At 34.5% G+C, this 16163-nt stretch overlaps 1 protein-coding gene across 2 annotated transcripts in view; it reads right to left on the bottom strand.

The window, feature by feature from the left end:
- LOC136027942 (fidgetin-like protein 1) overlaps positions 1-15692 on the bottom strand; it is a 71446-nt gene extending 55754 nt beyond the window's left edge. For both annotated transcript variants that reach the window (XM_065705411.1, XM_065705412.1), the window contains exons 1-3: positions 15537-15692; positions 8428-8555; positions 1404-1661 (exon numbers count right to left, since the gene is read on the bottom strand). In XM_065705411.1, coding sequence (XP_065561483.1) covers positions 1404-1661; positions 8428-8555; positions 15537-15667 — 517 coding nt within the window. In that variant the 5' untranslated portion in view covers positions 15668-15692. The remainder of the gene's footprint in view (positions 1-1403; positions 1662-8427; positions 8556-15536) is intronic.
- Between the last annotated feature and the right edge of the window lie 471 nt (positions 15693-16163).

Raw genomic sequence — 16163 nt, 5'->3', positions numbered from 1 at the left:
TATGTAAATCATGTATATAGGACTTATTTTTCCACCAAGTTTCATCCCGATCCCTCCACTCTAAGTGTTTTCCAAGTTTTAGGTTTCCCCCTCCCAACTCCCCCCCCCATGTTACCAGATCCGGTCGGAATTTAAAATAAGAGCTCTGAGACATGATATCCTTCTAAATATCAAATTTCATTGAGATCCGATCACCCGTTCGTAAGTTAAAAATACCTCATTTTTTTCTAATATTTCATAAATAAGCCCCCCCCCCCAACTTCCCCAAAGAGATCGGATCCCTTCCGTTTATGTCAATAATGTATCAAGGACTTGTGTTTATTTTTCCCACCAAGTTTCATCCCGATCCCTCCACTCTTAGTGTTTTCCAAGTTTTAGGTTTCCCCCTCCCAAATACCCCCAATATCACCAGATCAGGTCAGGATTTAAAATAAGAGCTCTAAGACACGATATTCTTCTAAACATCAAATTTCATTGAGATCTGATCACCCGTTCGTAAGTTAAAAATACCTCATTTTTTCTATTTTTCAGAAATAACCCCCCCCCCCCCAACTATCCCAAAGAGAGCGGATCCGTTCCGTTTATGTCAATCATGTATCTAGGACTTGTGTTTATTTTTCCCACCAAGTTTCATCCCGATCCCTCCACTCTTAGTGTTTTCCAAATTTAGGTTTCCCCCTCCCAAATCCCCCCAACGTCACCAGATCCGGTCAGGATTTAAAATAAGGGCTCTAAGACAGGATATCCTTCTAAACTTCAAATTTCATTGAGATCCGATCACCCATTGGTAAGTTAAAAATACCTCGTTTTTTCTAATTTTTCAGAATTACCCCCCCCCCCCCCAACTACTCCAAAGAGATCAGATCCGTTCCGATTATGTCAATCATGTATCTGGGACTTGTGCTTAAGGATCCGGTCGGGATTTAAAATAAGAGCTCTGAGACACAATATCATTCCAAACATCAAATTTCATTAAGATCCCATCACCCGCTCATAAGTTAAAAATACTTCATTTCTTCTATTTTTTCCGAATTAACCGGTCCACCACTCCCCACAGATGGTCAAATCGGGAGAACTACTATTTCTAATTTAATCTGGTCCGGTCCCTGATAGGCTTGCCAAATTTCATCGTCCTAGCTTACCTGGAAGTGCCTAAAGTAGCAAAACCGAGACCGACAGACAGACCGACAGACCAACAGAATTTGCGATTGCTATATGTCACTTGGTTAATACCAAGTGCCATAAAAACCTATATGGTTGAAAACCAGTTTTCAATAGAACGATATCTCATGAATGTTTGCATTAAAATCGAGAAATAAAAGTTTTCATGCATAGAAAAATAAGGATAACTAGACAAGGGTCAAATCCTAATTTTGGATTTGAAACGTAACCAAAAAACATACCATTTCGTGGCCGTCCAGAGCTGGCAGTTGTTTGAACACTAGGCAAAGCAACTGGAACATGATCTTCATCTTCAGAGAACAAAATTTCATTGAAGTCCAAATCATTTGTTTGTAATGAATGGACAGTTGCCTTTTTCTGTTGCTGAAATGCCATGTTCAAATGCTTCAAGTTGTCTTCAGTAATAATGGCTATATTTTCTTGGCTAGTATCTGATTTGTGGTTACGAAGCAGGCTACTCAGGGACCAGTTTTTTGAACCTGATAGTATTATAAATCACACTCAATAGTTACCAAAAGAACACATTACAATATTTTTCCTTAATTGACAATGAACAAAAGATAATTTAGACATTTTCATGAAAATGGGTTTAAAACATTGCACAGGTTGTCTAAGCCAATGTCAAAATAATTTAGTTTAAATTTCTTATATTACGATCCTTAAGGAAGAACCTAGCTCCGCTTAGAGAGTTTAAATTCTTTATATTCTTATTTTCTGCATCTAAAATATTCTCTTAGATCCTAATTTATTTAGTTTATAATACTACACGAATATTAGCGTATCATAGAACCCTAATGTAGAGATTTCAAGCTCCTATCTGCAAAAGTGTGAATTTTGTATTTTTTGCCGAAGAAAGATCACGGATGCGTCTTTTCTTCTTTCTTTTTTCTTTCCCTTTTTCTTCGCTGGCATCTGATTTGTGGTTACGAAGTAGGTTGCTCAGGGACCTGATTGTTTACCCTGAGAGTATTATTGATCACACTCCAATAGTTACCAAAAGAACACATTACAATATTTTTCCTTAACTGACAATAAACAAAAGATAATTTATACATTTTCATGAAAATGGGTTTAAAACATTGCGCAAGTTGCCTAAGCCAATGTCAAAATAATTTAGTTTAAATTTCTTATCTACGATCCTTAAGGAAGAACCTAGCTCAGCTTAGAGAGTTTAAATTCTTTATATTCTTATTTTCTGCATCTAAAATATTCTCTTAGATCCTTATTAATTTAGTTTATAATACGATGTTGAAACAGTTAAGTCTCTTTCAGTAAAATACATGTGTAATTAAAAAGAAATATCCGAAGTTTTGTAATTATAACTGTAATTTGTAACATGAAGTTAATTTAGATTTATAAAGGACTATTGCAAAGCACTTTCGAATAATTTGATAAAATGAATATAAGCTACTTTACGATATGTATTCAAAGTTTTTTTTATTACAGAAATGCAAAATTTTAACTACAAATTTGTCTCTTTTTTCTTCTCTGTTACTATTTTGAGACTGGAAGGTAAACATTTCTATTAAGGGACTCAAGGCGATTGCCCGAGTTGCCCACCTCTAGTCATCCTTCCTAGGATGAATGTTGAAAGACAGAGAAGCAAGATAAACATGAAATGACACAAAAGCCATTTACACCATTTTTGAGGACAAAAAAGTAATTTTTCTGAATGTTCACTTTTCAAAAGTAAATATCTGCCGGAAAAAACCAAGCGTCTAAAATGTTTTTTTTTTCTTTTTTTAGAACAACATTTGAGAATACTACTATGAAATTATTGTTCAGTTTTGCTACTTTTTAGGTATCCCAACGGTTTAATGAAGCAAAAAGAAGATTTTTTCATGTCACAAGTACAATAATGAGAGGGGGTTATATTTTCATAATTTCTCTCCTCAAAATTAACCACATTTACTTACAGATTCCTAAGTATTGATAATGACTATTCTAGTTGAGTAATAAATATGACTGATGTGTCTTCATTTTATCATATATATATCTTTTTTTATCCATAACTGTGTGATTTGATTTTTACATAATTATTTCATTTTGTGGTAAAATATATTCAATTGTGGAATTAAAATATTTTAAAGTCTTCTTTCCTCTTCCACTTTTTGAACAAGTTTAGCCGGGCTTAAATTATTGAAATTGTCGAAACTGAAAAGCAGTTTACGGTGTGGTATACATGAGGATCTGATCTTATTTATATAAGGGTTTGAACTAGTTAAATGGCGACAAAACGCTTAATAAGAGGTGGCAGAGCCTGAAGGGGAGGGAGAGGTGACAATTTAGACATACTAACTCCGATTTGTTTGCAAAATCTGGCTGTTTCATTGCAGTGAAAGGTGGTTATCCTATCACTGTGAATGTAAACTTGCCAAGAGACAATAGAGACAAAAATTCTGAAACGAAGATGCAGAAAATTGAGTAAATGTTTAAGTAAAATTAGAGTTTCACATCTCTATTGGGTTCAGTTGGAGGAGGACTTTAATTGTGACTTGCTGAAAAGTGGTAATCTACATACGGCTCTGCTTCTCGGCCTGATTCCAAATGAGAGTGCTCTTCTATCCAAATCTGCTGATTTTACATATATACACCCTTCAGGATCAGTGTCTAACCTTAATCACGTGCACGTTTCCTGTAGTATTGTTATAATATAATATAATAATATAATAATTTATTCCAGAAAAAGCCCGTGGGCCATAGGAAATTTACATAACAAAAAACAAACAACAAATTAACTAAAATAAATTAATACTCTTTAAAGAAAACGCTCCCGATGTGCCGCTGCAATCCTTACAAATCTTGCTATCCTTTTAATACTCAGGAAATTTGTCTCTTTCATTCTATCTACCATCCATATCTCGTTCAATCTTTATTTACCATACATCACTCACCTCCATTCATTCAATTCGACACATTCACACAAAAAATGTATTAAACTTTCATCCTGAGACCCACACATAGGACAAGCAATAGATTCTACTTTCTCCCCTTTTCTCCCTTGATACTTTCTTTTCTCACCAATCAAAAATCCATTTCCCCTCCAATCCAAATAAGCCTTCAAATCCTCTCTACTTAACCCAATCTTCCAAAATATCTCCTCCCCCCAACTATCCTTTATCTGTCTATACAATTTTAACGACCCTGAAGTATTGTTAGTCCTGCAGAAAGCATAACCGTACTTAATGATTTTGTATTAACTGATCATTTGCCTTTGTTTTTTAGCATTGTGACTCCATTAAACAACCCATGAGTAACCCAAGAATCTGAGTGACGTACTGTAAAAGAATGGAATAAGGTTGATACGCTCTAGTATCAGCATTGCATTGATGATCTTCTCGCTAATAAAAATACCATTTGAGCTTCTCCAGAATTCGGTTCCATCTTCAATCAATGAAACTTGTCTAAAATTAAATATGTATCACACTTCTTTCACACACCTTATTACAAGCAGATTGTCCCACGTACTGGTGTACAAGTGGGATCCCAAGTGAAGGGCTGGTCCAGAATTTTTTACTTATAAATTAGACCGTCACAGAACTGGTGTTGTAAATTCCCTCCGTTTATCCACCAAACACCATTTTTCGAAAGAGCGGGAGAAACGTGGAGAGCTACTATTCTATTAGCTTCGCTACTAGTCAAGAAATATGGAGAGCTACTATTCTATTCGTTTCGCTACTAGTCGAGAAATATGGAGAGCTACTATTCTATTCGTTTCACTACTAGTCGAGAAATATGGAGAGCTACTATTCTATTCGTTTTGCTAATAGTCGAGAAATGTGGAGAGCTACTATTCCTTTCGTTTGGCTACTAGTCGAGAAATATCGAGAGCCACTATTCTATTTGTTTGCTACTAGTCGAGAAATATGGACAGCTACTATTCGTTTCGTTTCGCTACTAGTCGAGAAATATGGAGAGCTACTATTCTATTCGTTTCACTACTAGTCGAGAAATATGGAGAGCTACTATTCTATTCGTTTCGCTACTAGTCGAGAAATATGGAGAGCTACTATTCTATTCGTTTTGCTACTAGTCGAGAAATGTGGAGAGCTACTATTCCTTTCGTTTGGCTACTAGTCGAGAAATATGGAGAGCTACTATTCTATTCGTTTTGCTACTAGTCGAGAAATGCGGAGACCTACTATTCGTTTCGTTTGGCTACTAGTCCAGAAATATGGAGAGCTACTATTCTATTCGTTTCGCTACTAGTTGAGAAATATGGAGAGCTGCTATTCTATTCTTTTCACTACTAGTCGAGAAATATGGAGAGCTACTATTCTATTCGTTTTGCTACTAGTCGAGAAATGTGGAGAGCTACTATTCCTTTCGTTTGGCTACTAGTCGAGAAATATGGAGAGCTACTATTCCTTTCGTTTGGCTACTAGTCGAGAAATATGGAGAGCTACTATTCTATTCGTTTCGCTACTAGTTGAGAAATATGGAGAGCTGCTATTCTATTCTTTTCACTACTAGTCGAGAAATATGGAGAGCTACTATTAGTTCCAATATTTCTGAAAAGATTATTAATAACCAAGGACTTTTGTGGAAAAATTTAACACATAAACAAAAAAAAACCAAACCAATCATCTAATATCAATCCCGAACTATGGGAATAACATTTCTCCAGAGAGTCTTCAGAACCTAAACCACAAATAGAAAATCCTTCCAGAATCACGCTTCAAGAGATACTTCCGATAGTGGTTAAATCAACGTTTACTGTAGCTGTTTCTGATGTTTTAATATAATCCGCACAATTATAAAGCCTCTCTCGAGAGGTATAAACCACATTTGCACTAAACCCCTTCTATATGGAACCCCTTCCCTTCTGTCCCTCCTTTCTCTACTTTTCCAAATGGTGTTCACAAAAGGAATAGTTCCTCCCTCGTTTTCAACTGGCCGTCTTACCCCTGTCCCTAAAAAGAATAAACCCTTAAATGAATGTTCATCATACCGGCTAATAACGGAAGCTGCAACTTTTTTAAATTTTGAGAAGTTGATAATGCCTGAACACGCACAAATCCTCATTGAACTGTATATCCGCGGGGTCAGTAGTTGTATTATTCGTACTTTGTATGATATATATGCTCATTTAACTGTATTAGTTAATCTGCCTGACGAATGATTACAGAGACGGTCATACCTGTTCGTCGTGGAGTAAAACGAGGGGCCGTACATCCCGAATCACGTTAAATAACGTAATCTGAACGCACAGTCCCAAGCAGTTTCCTTCTGTATTTTAGAAGGGATAGATGTATGCCTTATTGCTTATGCGGATGAAAATCTTCAACCCCAGCCGAATGATACTGGTGTATCGTTAATGATCGTTAATGGATCGTTAATGAAATCGGTAATGAAAAGAGAAATCACCAATGCAACAGCACAAAGACATAAAAAAAAGAAGACAGAAGGAGAAAACGAAGACTGTTTTCCTACATTAGTGATTAATATAGATCAGTACTTGAATGAGGCCTTGACCCTACTCATCTATATAATTACATAGGTCAAACAGCATAGCCATACACAATCAACCATAAATCCATGGACAGGCAGTCGTGTCGTCAATAAGTATAAGTCGTCATTTATCAAATAATAAAAACAATAAAAAAGACAAATAATATATAACTTCGTTTTAAATACCGGCTACTAGCTAAATTGTGTAATTCTTACGCACTTTCAAATTGTTTGCGCCTTCCACCCTTTTAGCGTACCTTTTCGGCAAACTCCAGCGAATTTATTACCAGTATTCTAAATATCTCCCCGGCCTCCCCCCTTGGGCAAGTAATTCATGGGCCAATAGGAGATACGGTATTATAGACCATAACAATGCCATCAGCAGATGCATTGGAGCATACAATAACAGAATCAATGGACACCCATTGTGTCCCCTTTTAAAACAGTAAGTGTATTGCGTTTTTTTTGGACTTGTGATGGTTATGTGTACTGTATAATCATTTGGTTAGTTACTGTGCTTGTGTGGTTATTTTATGAACTGTACTTTTTTTTTATTGTCATTTTCCGTCTTTTTCTTTTCTTCCTTTTCTTCTTTTATACTTCGTTTGCTTTTGTGTTTACAATGGGTCATAAATAAATTCAATTCAAAATATGTGGAGTTGAGGGATATACCATTTAGAGTGGAGGTAGAACATGGAATCGAAATCTCTGTCTGCAACAAATGATCATGTTATAACAAATATTTCACAGAAATGAAAATCATGGAAACTACTCATTTTATATTATAAAAAACATAATTTCATATATAGCAATAACGAACAATGTTTTGAAGGTAAATTATTTGGTGAGAAAAAATATTTTCCTACTTTAGTAATTTGGACAGAAAAGCGCTTGAACAAGCCCTTGACCTTACCCACTTATCCAATCACCTAGGACAAGTGGTACAGCCAAACACAATTAAACAAAAAAAAATACATATGGACATACAACATTGTAGTTAATAAATATAAGCTGTTGCACTAAACAGAAATAATATTATACAGGAAACAATATGACATTACTGAAAATACTCACTCACTGCATTCAATTTCTGACTATCATCAGTACCTTTTCATAAAAGTATAAAGATGTATCTTAGTTTTTGCTAATTATATTGTCCGTCTTGACGATTTCTATCAATTTCAACTAATAAAGACCAAGTTTCTTTAGCAGATATCGTAAGATAATTAGTCTGAATCCCCCCTACCCCGTCCCTCCTTGGTGGGCGTCCAAATTGTATATAATATATTTTATTTCATCTTGATTATGTCATTGTCATATAGTTTAGATACTGACAAAAAGATTACCAACAGGGAAGTAATCTGCTATAAAAAAACAAAATAAACTTTTTTTAAAGTAAACACTGCTATGCAAACTATTATTTTTAGATCTAAACCCCCAATGAAGATTTAATAATAATGGAAACTGATCATGTTATAATTACACTTAGGCTGAAAATGATAATTTAATTATACTGACATTTTCCTAAAACTGATTTTCGGAATGAAATAATTCTGCACAAATTCATGGTAAATGTTTCACTTGTCACCAAAACAAGATTTTAGCCAGTAATGGTAAAATTACCATTTTCCTAAAACCGATTTTCAGAATGAGATAATTCTACACAAATTCATGGTAAATGTTTCACTTGTCACCAAAACAAGATTTTACCAGTAAAACCAAAATAGATAAAAACTATTCAAGAAATAGAAATTAGTTTAAATAAATACAGAAAAACCTTTAGAGTCTACATACTTTTCTGATAGTTGGAAGAAATTCGGAGGGAAGATGCGGAATAGTTGTTTAAGCCTTCTTTCTGGTCATCAACAATTCCTGATAGCTGACGTAGAATGTAGCCTGACTCCAAATCCTGTCTATCAGAACTGCAAGACAAAACTTAATGAAAAACAAATATTTTTAGAATTTTGAAAAACTGAACTGAAGGAAAAAAGCTCCAATTATTTTAGAAAATTAGTTTCTTAAAGATTCTGGAATTCCAAGGGTTACCATCGAAGGATTATGATTTTTTTTTTGCTTAGTAAAAGAAAAAAAAATGATTTCTGTGCTTAAGGCAAGATTTGTGTGGTCTTGTTTAAGGGTGTGTCACATGGCAAAACGAAAATGCTAATAAAGATACAGAAACTTAAAGAAAAATATTTTATACCAAGATGTACTACAAAGTAAATAAATTTTTCCCTGCTACCCAGGAAGGTCGATTCCTTTTTTTAGTGACAGGAATGACACAGAAATTGTATTTAAGTAGTAGGCCTAATAAGGTCTATCCTGATAGCCCCAGGACTTCATTTTATTCCAAAAGATAGCAACTTTTCCGGTTGGGAGGGGCATATTCCTTTTTACTTTATAGGGCAATTGGAGGAATTTATCTTATTTTACTCTATTAAGCTTTTCGTAAATCTTTTCTGGCAGTGCAGTAAAGCTTTTTTTTTTATTTCACGCCAAATATTCATTTTGTATGCTAACAAATCTAACTTATGAGACTTAATTCCAAGATCAAGCCTACCCCTCTTCTAACAACCAATAGCCCTATCTGTCTCTAGCCCATTGTGTAAAAATACTATCTCTATTCCACCTATGTATTTTGAAATATAATCCTCAAAAAGACTTAGAATTTAGTCAAAGCTAAGCAGCAATGTAATTCGAAAGGTACTGCGGGTAAGGAGACACAAATTTTGAGTTTTTAAGGATGGGCGAGGAAAATGTTTGTTCCCTTATCCTCCTAAACGTTTTTTTCAACATAAAACTCTGTGAAATCTATAATATACTGTCAGTTAAGCAGCAAGGAGACCCAAAAGATACTATGCATTCCCAGGATATCAGAATTATGCAACATCTAGGGAATGGCTTGAGGGATTGAATTTTAAATTCAGAAAGCAGGTGGAGAGGGAAGCTAAAGTGCGTTGTCTTCAATCTTGTGAAAAACTTATGCACAAAAACCCCTGGTGAGCATGTAGTCAATTCTGGGTAGAAAGACAAAGCAAAACACAATATTTTTTACCTGGTTCTCAAACTAGCATAGCTGCAATATCTAATGAATAGCTTAGGAGAATCAAGTTGAAACATTCAGGGAGCATTGGAGGCAAGGTTAACTTTGTTTTTAATCTGCCTAATGTTTAGGAAACTGAGGTCCCAGTTAGAATAAAGTCTATCCCTAGTAAAGTAAAAAATGTAAATTTAAAGATATTATGCCCAGCCAGGACCTCTAAATAGCATATTGCAATGTCTCAGGAATGGATAGGGAGTTTTATTAGAAAGTTTTAGAGGGTGTTGAAAGACAAAGTGGATCCTAATTTTTAATTTTGGCGACAGTATAAATTGAAATACACTATACACATCCAATTTATCAGATAAGTATATCTGCAACAAGTTGGGAATGGCTTTGGGGGATTATGTTGAAAATTTCGAAGTATTATGGGTAAGGGACAGGGATACTTCATACTTTGTGTTTAAAGGGAGAGCATGAGGGGTAAAAGCTACAAGTCTCCAATGGGACTTAAAATCTATCTATAGTTTGGTAGTAAGGTACATCAAATGACACTATATACACCCAGGTTATCAAAATAGTATATCTTCAAAACCTCAAGAAGGGCTTGGGGGTCACGTGCAAATTTTCAGAGAAAACTGGAAAACCAAATAGACCTCAAATATTTCCCTGGAAAAGGGAGCTAAGAAACATGTGTCCCCAATCCTTCTGCCCCTAGTAGATAACTGGAGAAATCTGGGTAAAGTAAACATTAATGGTGTGTAAAAGCTTTGAATGGCTGTCCTCTAGTCCCCCATTGCACCTCCTGGCAGAACAGCCATGAGATGGAGATTAGAACTGATGGTACTAGCTGTCAAGTCTGATACTGCATCCTTTTCCTTCGAAATCTATTGCACTACAACCCCCTGCAGAACTTTTAAATGTAAGCAAAACATAGGAATACTCATCTTAATATACCCTTTTTTACAGTGAGGACAAGTCATAGCTGAATTGTGGTGTTTTGTCCTAGCACAAATCAAAACAGAAGTAAGGCCTAATATACTGCCTCCCTACAAACTCTGGAATATAAAATAAGAATGTCAGTAATATCAGTAGATCATATAGGTGATGCTAGTCATTTTTAAAAGAAAACTTGACTTATTTCAGTTCTACTTTAGAGAAAATTAAATCTGGCACTGTAGTTGACTTCATTAGCTTTTCTTTGCCATTTCAATTAACTACTATAGTGATCTTGGTCAATGTTCCTATTACCTGAAAAATTATTTAGGGTCATGAAACTATTGTTAGTAGATGCATTTTGACTTTTGGAACATCTTTTCTCTCTTGCAAAACTACCACAAACTCACCATTATGGAGTTATTCCGGCCCAAATGTCCTGTATTTACACATATAGAATTGCAATCATTTCCATTTTTGTTGATTGGATATTTGAAATCGCAAATCTGTACTAGTTTAGAAACAAGTTTGGGCTACAAATTTGCACATCAGGATGGTGGGGGTAAAGCATAGCATATATTAAACATGTAAACTAACAATTGCTGTATTTAATATACGCTATGCTTTACCCTCCCCCCTAATGTGCAAATATATAATAACTCCATAATGGTGAGTTTGCAGTAATTTTGCAAGAGAGAAAAGATGTTCCAAAAGTCAAAAAGCATCTATTAACAATAGTTTCATGACCCTAAACAATTGTTCAGGTAATAGGAACATTGACTTTGATCTTTAACAGAACACTGGAAATATGCTCATAGGATTTTGGAATGTGGTACAATGCCTTACTCATGAGTAACTTCTGTCACTATGTACTAAAAAAGAAAATACCATAGCAATGCAATTTACTGTTTCCATTTATGAGAAATTTCTTTGGCTGCCCAAAACAAGCGCAATGACTCCAGCAAAGAGGAAATGAAAGCAAAGACAGAGAATATAAAGAACCCAGCATTACTTATACAACTGAAAGACTAGCAATGCAGTAAATCAAAACAAATATGCTTGGTATAGTGAATTAAAAATCATGGACACAAAAAAAAGAAAACTGGAGAAGTGTCGAAAAGGATCTTCAGCTTTAGAATAAAGAAAAAATTCAAATTGAAAGCCTTTCTATCCACTCCACCTACAGGAACAAGGCTTTATACCTTCTCTTAGTAGCTTCCACAAAAAGAAGCCTAAGGCCAGAAAGATATTACTAGATAAAGCACCAAAGAAAGTAGAATTAGTGTCAGAGACTATTATAACCCTGACTACCAACAAACACACCTCCAAAAAAGATAAAACGTCTGAAATATGAAGGTTTTTAAAGATGTAGAACGACTTCTTCAGGGAACAAGGGTACAAATTCATCCTGAAAGCAAAGATTTTTTAAGATAAAGAAACCCAAACATGAGATGGAACAAAGACAAATATGTCAACTACTTATGTCAGTCCAAGAGGTCTCTTGAAAAGAAAAAAGTGAAGACAGTGAAGAAAGTGAAGTTAGTCTCATCAAAATCAAGAAGTTAAGACTACCAGAGGTATGTTTGTGAACAGCATGGACTGAAAAAAATCTGCCTGTTTATACATTGCAAAGCTATTTAGGTCATTATTTCCATTCCTTCCAAAATATTTGAATTTTGGAAAATGCTGGTACATTTCTAAGAAGATTTGGTGTAAAGTATCTGAAGAATACTCTTGCATGCATCATACCTCATTGTACTGTCAAAATACTTATGATATAAATTACATTTGTAGTTTGCCAGAAAAAAAAAATGAGAGAATAGCTAGATGATGAAGTTGCAGAAATGGATTTGAACATTCTGGTATGGCACCCCAATGAGTGTAGTAAGACACTTTATTTTATATCAATCAAACATTAGCAATTGCTAACTATTTGGTGTAAGTAAAAAATACATGAAAATGAGCTTTATGTTAGGAGATTTCTTTACAAAGAGTTGTGACATATAAAAGACAGATTTCAATCATGTTCATTAATTTGTCTCACCAGGTCTCAATCTGATAAGGCTGGAGATAAACAAGTACATGATAAATTGCTAGTTTGATTAGATATTTCATATAACTATTTGCTTTAATTATTTATGCTGAAAATTTAAGGCTACGAAGTGGAGAACACTTATGTTTTTCTATTTCACCATAACTGCAGCTCTTCAAGGATTTTTTTTTTTTTGCAGTTACAAAAAAGTTATCTGGCTCTTTGAATTGAAAAGCTTGTCAATCACTGGCCTAGGCAAACAAAACCTTCAGGGATGTTTCTAGTGCCTAAAGAGCATCCTGAGAATATTGCTTAAATAATCTATCCCTACCACTTCTTTCTCAAAAGGGTACTGACCTTTCAATTAAAGCAGCAAATAATGATATTACTTAAAAATAATTTCAAAGACTTTTAAAATAAAAGTAGTGCCATCAGATCTCTAATTTTATGTTTTCTATTATGTTCTTACTGAAGGTCTCAAGAAATATTGGGATTCTTACACAGTTGCACCATCATTTCCCTAAAAATATCTTGAAGACAGTTTTGTTTTTTCTTTTTTCTAGTTTGGGCATCCCCTTTTGCATCAATTTTAAAAACCATTAAAAACTTTCAAACCATAAAGCACTTAGGATTACTACTCATACTACTACTACTAACAACTTACTACAGCACCAAGCCGTCTGAGGCAAACACAGCTACACACACTCTTCCTCCATCCCAATCTATTCAAAGCCACCCTCTTCACACCCTCCCATGAAGCTTCCATTCCCTTTAAATCTTTCTTTATGACATCCTCTCACCCTAGACAAGGACATCCTGCTTTCCATTTAGCCATAGACTGTAGGACAATCTTTCATTTTTCATTTGCAGAATGTGCCCTAGCCATCTCAACCTTTCTTTTATTATAGCCCTAGAAAGCAGATTTTAACAATATTTTTTGTACAGCCTACATTTAGAAATACAGTCAGTTATCTGGGTACCCAGAACAGTCTGGAGGCAATTTCTCTGGAAAACATCTAGTAAATCTTCATCTGCTTTCTGGAGCTTCCATACTTCACAGCTATACTTGACCACTGTCACCTTCCAATATTCTAATCTTGGTCTGCAAACTTATTTTCTTTTTCTTCCAAACTTTTTTTTTAACTGTGAAAAAAGACCCTAAGCCTTGGCTATTCTACTGTTAACATCTTTACTAATAATACTACTAAAGTAAGTGAAGCTACCCACCTTATCTATCTTTTTGTTACCCAATGTCACCTTTTTATCTTCACTTATTCCTAGTCTTAGTGAATTAGTCTTTTTAACATTAATTTTAAAACCTATCCTATATGAATGAATAACAACATAAAAACAATATGCAATCATCAGAATCTAGCTATATGCAGTAATTCAAAAAAAAAAATAATAAAACTCACAAAAAACTAAAATATAATCCCTTTAAACTTTTAACACCACAGAAGCTTGCCCTTGACCAACCCAAATTTCTGGGGAAAACAGAGTTGCAATGATGAAACATCATGACCATAACAAACAAGACTTAATCAATCAGGAAAAAATACATTGTAAACATCAACTAACAATTCAAACAATCAGAATACAGACCTTGCCCTGCTGCCTGCAGGGCTTATGGACTAATATGCTTTACTCTATAGTTAATGTTACCTGTAAGCAAAATTGGACATTTGTTTTGTTTCAGTGAAAGTAAACTATTTTGGGTATTAGCATTAATGGTTACATGAATTTTGATTATCTTTCAACTTCCTACTATACAGAAATTACCAGTGATGACTGGAAGTAATATTGAAATAATAATTTCAATCATATTGTACAACCCCAACTTTTCCCATGGCTTCAAAACCCTGCCCACTTTATGCATTTTTAGTTTGCCCCATGGAGTAGAAGGGTCAACCAGACATGGATGCACTTCCAGAATTAGCATTTCCAAGTGATATAGTATGGAAACTATGCTGCTTTGTGGCATAGTTTCCATTTTAGACAGCTTGTGATGAATCTAGAGTTTTACTGAAAGGACCAGCAAGACATGTTCCAAAATCCAGGATTGGCCTGAGCAAAGGTTTGTATAGTTTCAGAAAAACTGTAGAGGATTGACAACTGACAGTATTTTCAGGAGTTCCAAATTTGCATTTGCTTTCTAAACTGCTTGACAATGTGCTCATGGAATTTTAAACTGTCAATCAATAGGACTCCTTGGTCTCTACCACTACTAGAAGTAGGAAGTAAGACTGTCAATGATATTTTGCAGTTGTACATAGTGTAGTGGTGCTGTAGATTAACATGGTCAAAATGAAGAGTGATGCACTTTGAGATGTTGAAGGACAGAAGCCATGACAGATGCATTTGAATTTTTGTATCCAACTTAATTTAGATAAATCAATGCTTGTATAATCTATACTTTAACTTTAATAAAATGGATTTAATAATAAAACAGTAGGTTTGAAATAAATGTTTTAACCCGTTTTATAGTAAAAACAATTGAAATAAATTATCCAACTTCAAAGGTCCAAAAAAGGCTTAAAACCAAATTTGCAAGAAAAGTGATTATTTTCAGTAAGAGCCTAAAAAATGACATCAAGCAGTAGGCTATATTCACTTTGTTTGTAGGTTAATTATATGAACTGCTCAATATTTACCAAAGTGCCTGTAAGTGGGCTATATTTTGGGATTTTTTAAAAGTTGTTTTCCAAAAATTTTAGTGTTTCCATCTCAACAGCCTTTATTGTACACAGGCTCTTCAGTTTCACCTATGATTTTAACACAAGTTTTTAAATACTTACATTAAAGAATTAATTTACCTTAAAATAAACTAGTTCTCTAGCGTATGTAGATGAAGTTGAGGTAAACAAAGACTCCTGTCATCAAGTAGCCTAGACTTGCCTTTTAAAAAAATCGTCAGTACGAAGCATCAGGTTATTCCTGAAGAAATCTGCTTTAGTGTGCTTATCTTTAGATTTTTGTTTATAAAGGTGACATTTAAATTTAAATCTTTCGTCCATCTTAAAAACCATGGAATTCAATTTTGAAATTTTAACATTTTGGGGAATGACATTGCCAATAGACAAAGAATTGTTCCGCCATCTTTATAGTAAAAATTAAGTACCACAAATTGAGAATGGGTAGTTGAGTTTAACAAGAAAAAATCAAAAATTTTTAGCGAATCTTTAAGTGCCATATTGGAAAAAATAAACCGAAAATTTTGATTATTGGATCTAGACGTAAGTCTACTTTACCGGATCAAAGAACAAGAAAATAACGAAGGTTTTTTCACAACATTCCAGAAATAGACTTAAGCCTCGCTTTGATTAGCAGCATTTACTTTGCCAGTAGCAGGGCTACACTGAAGCCAATCACAGCCGTTGAGATACTCGAAAGTGTTCCAGTTATATTGACTGTCCAATCATAGCCGCCTGTTCAAAAGCGATCCATCTGCCAAAAAATACTCCTGGTAGGGTAAATTACTTAGACTTAGGTCCTCCTACGCCTGAAGGCGCATAAGGCAGCAAC

The sequence above is a fragment of the Artemia franciscana genome, chromosome 6 (assembly GCF_032884065.1).
Source record: "Artemia franciscana chromosome 6, ASM3288406v1, whole genome shotgun sequence".
NCBI classification, from domain to species: domain Eukaryota; kingdom Metazoa; phylum Arthropoda; class Branchiopoda; order Anostraca; family Artemiidae; genus Artemia; species Artemia franciscana.
This window is presented reverse-complemented; position numbering and strand designations above follow the sequence as displayed.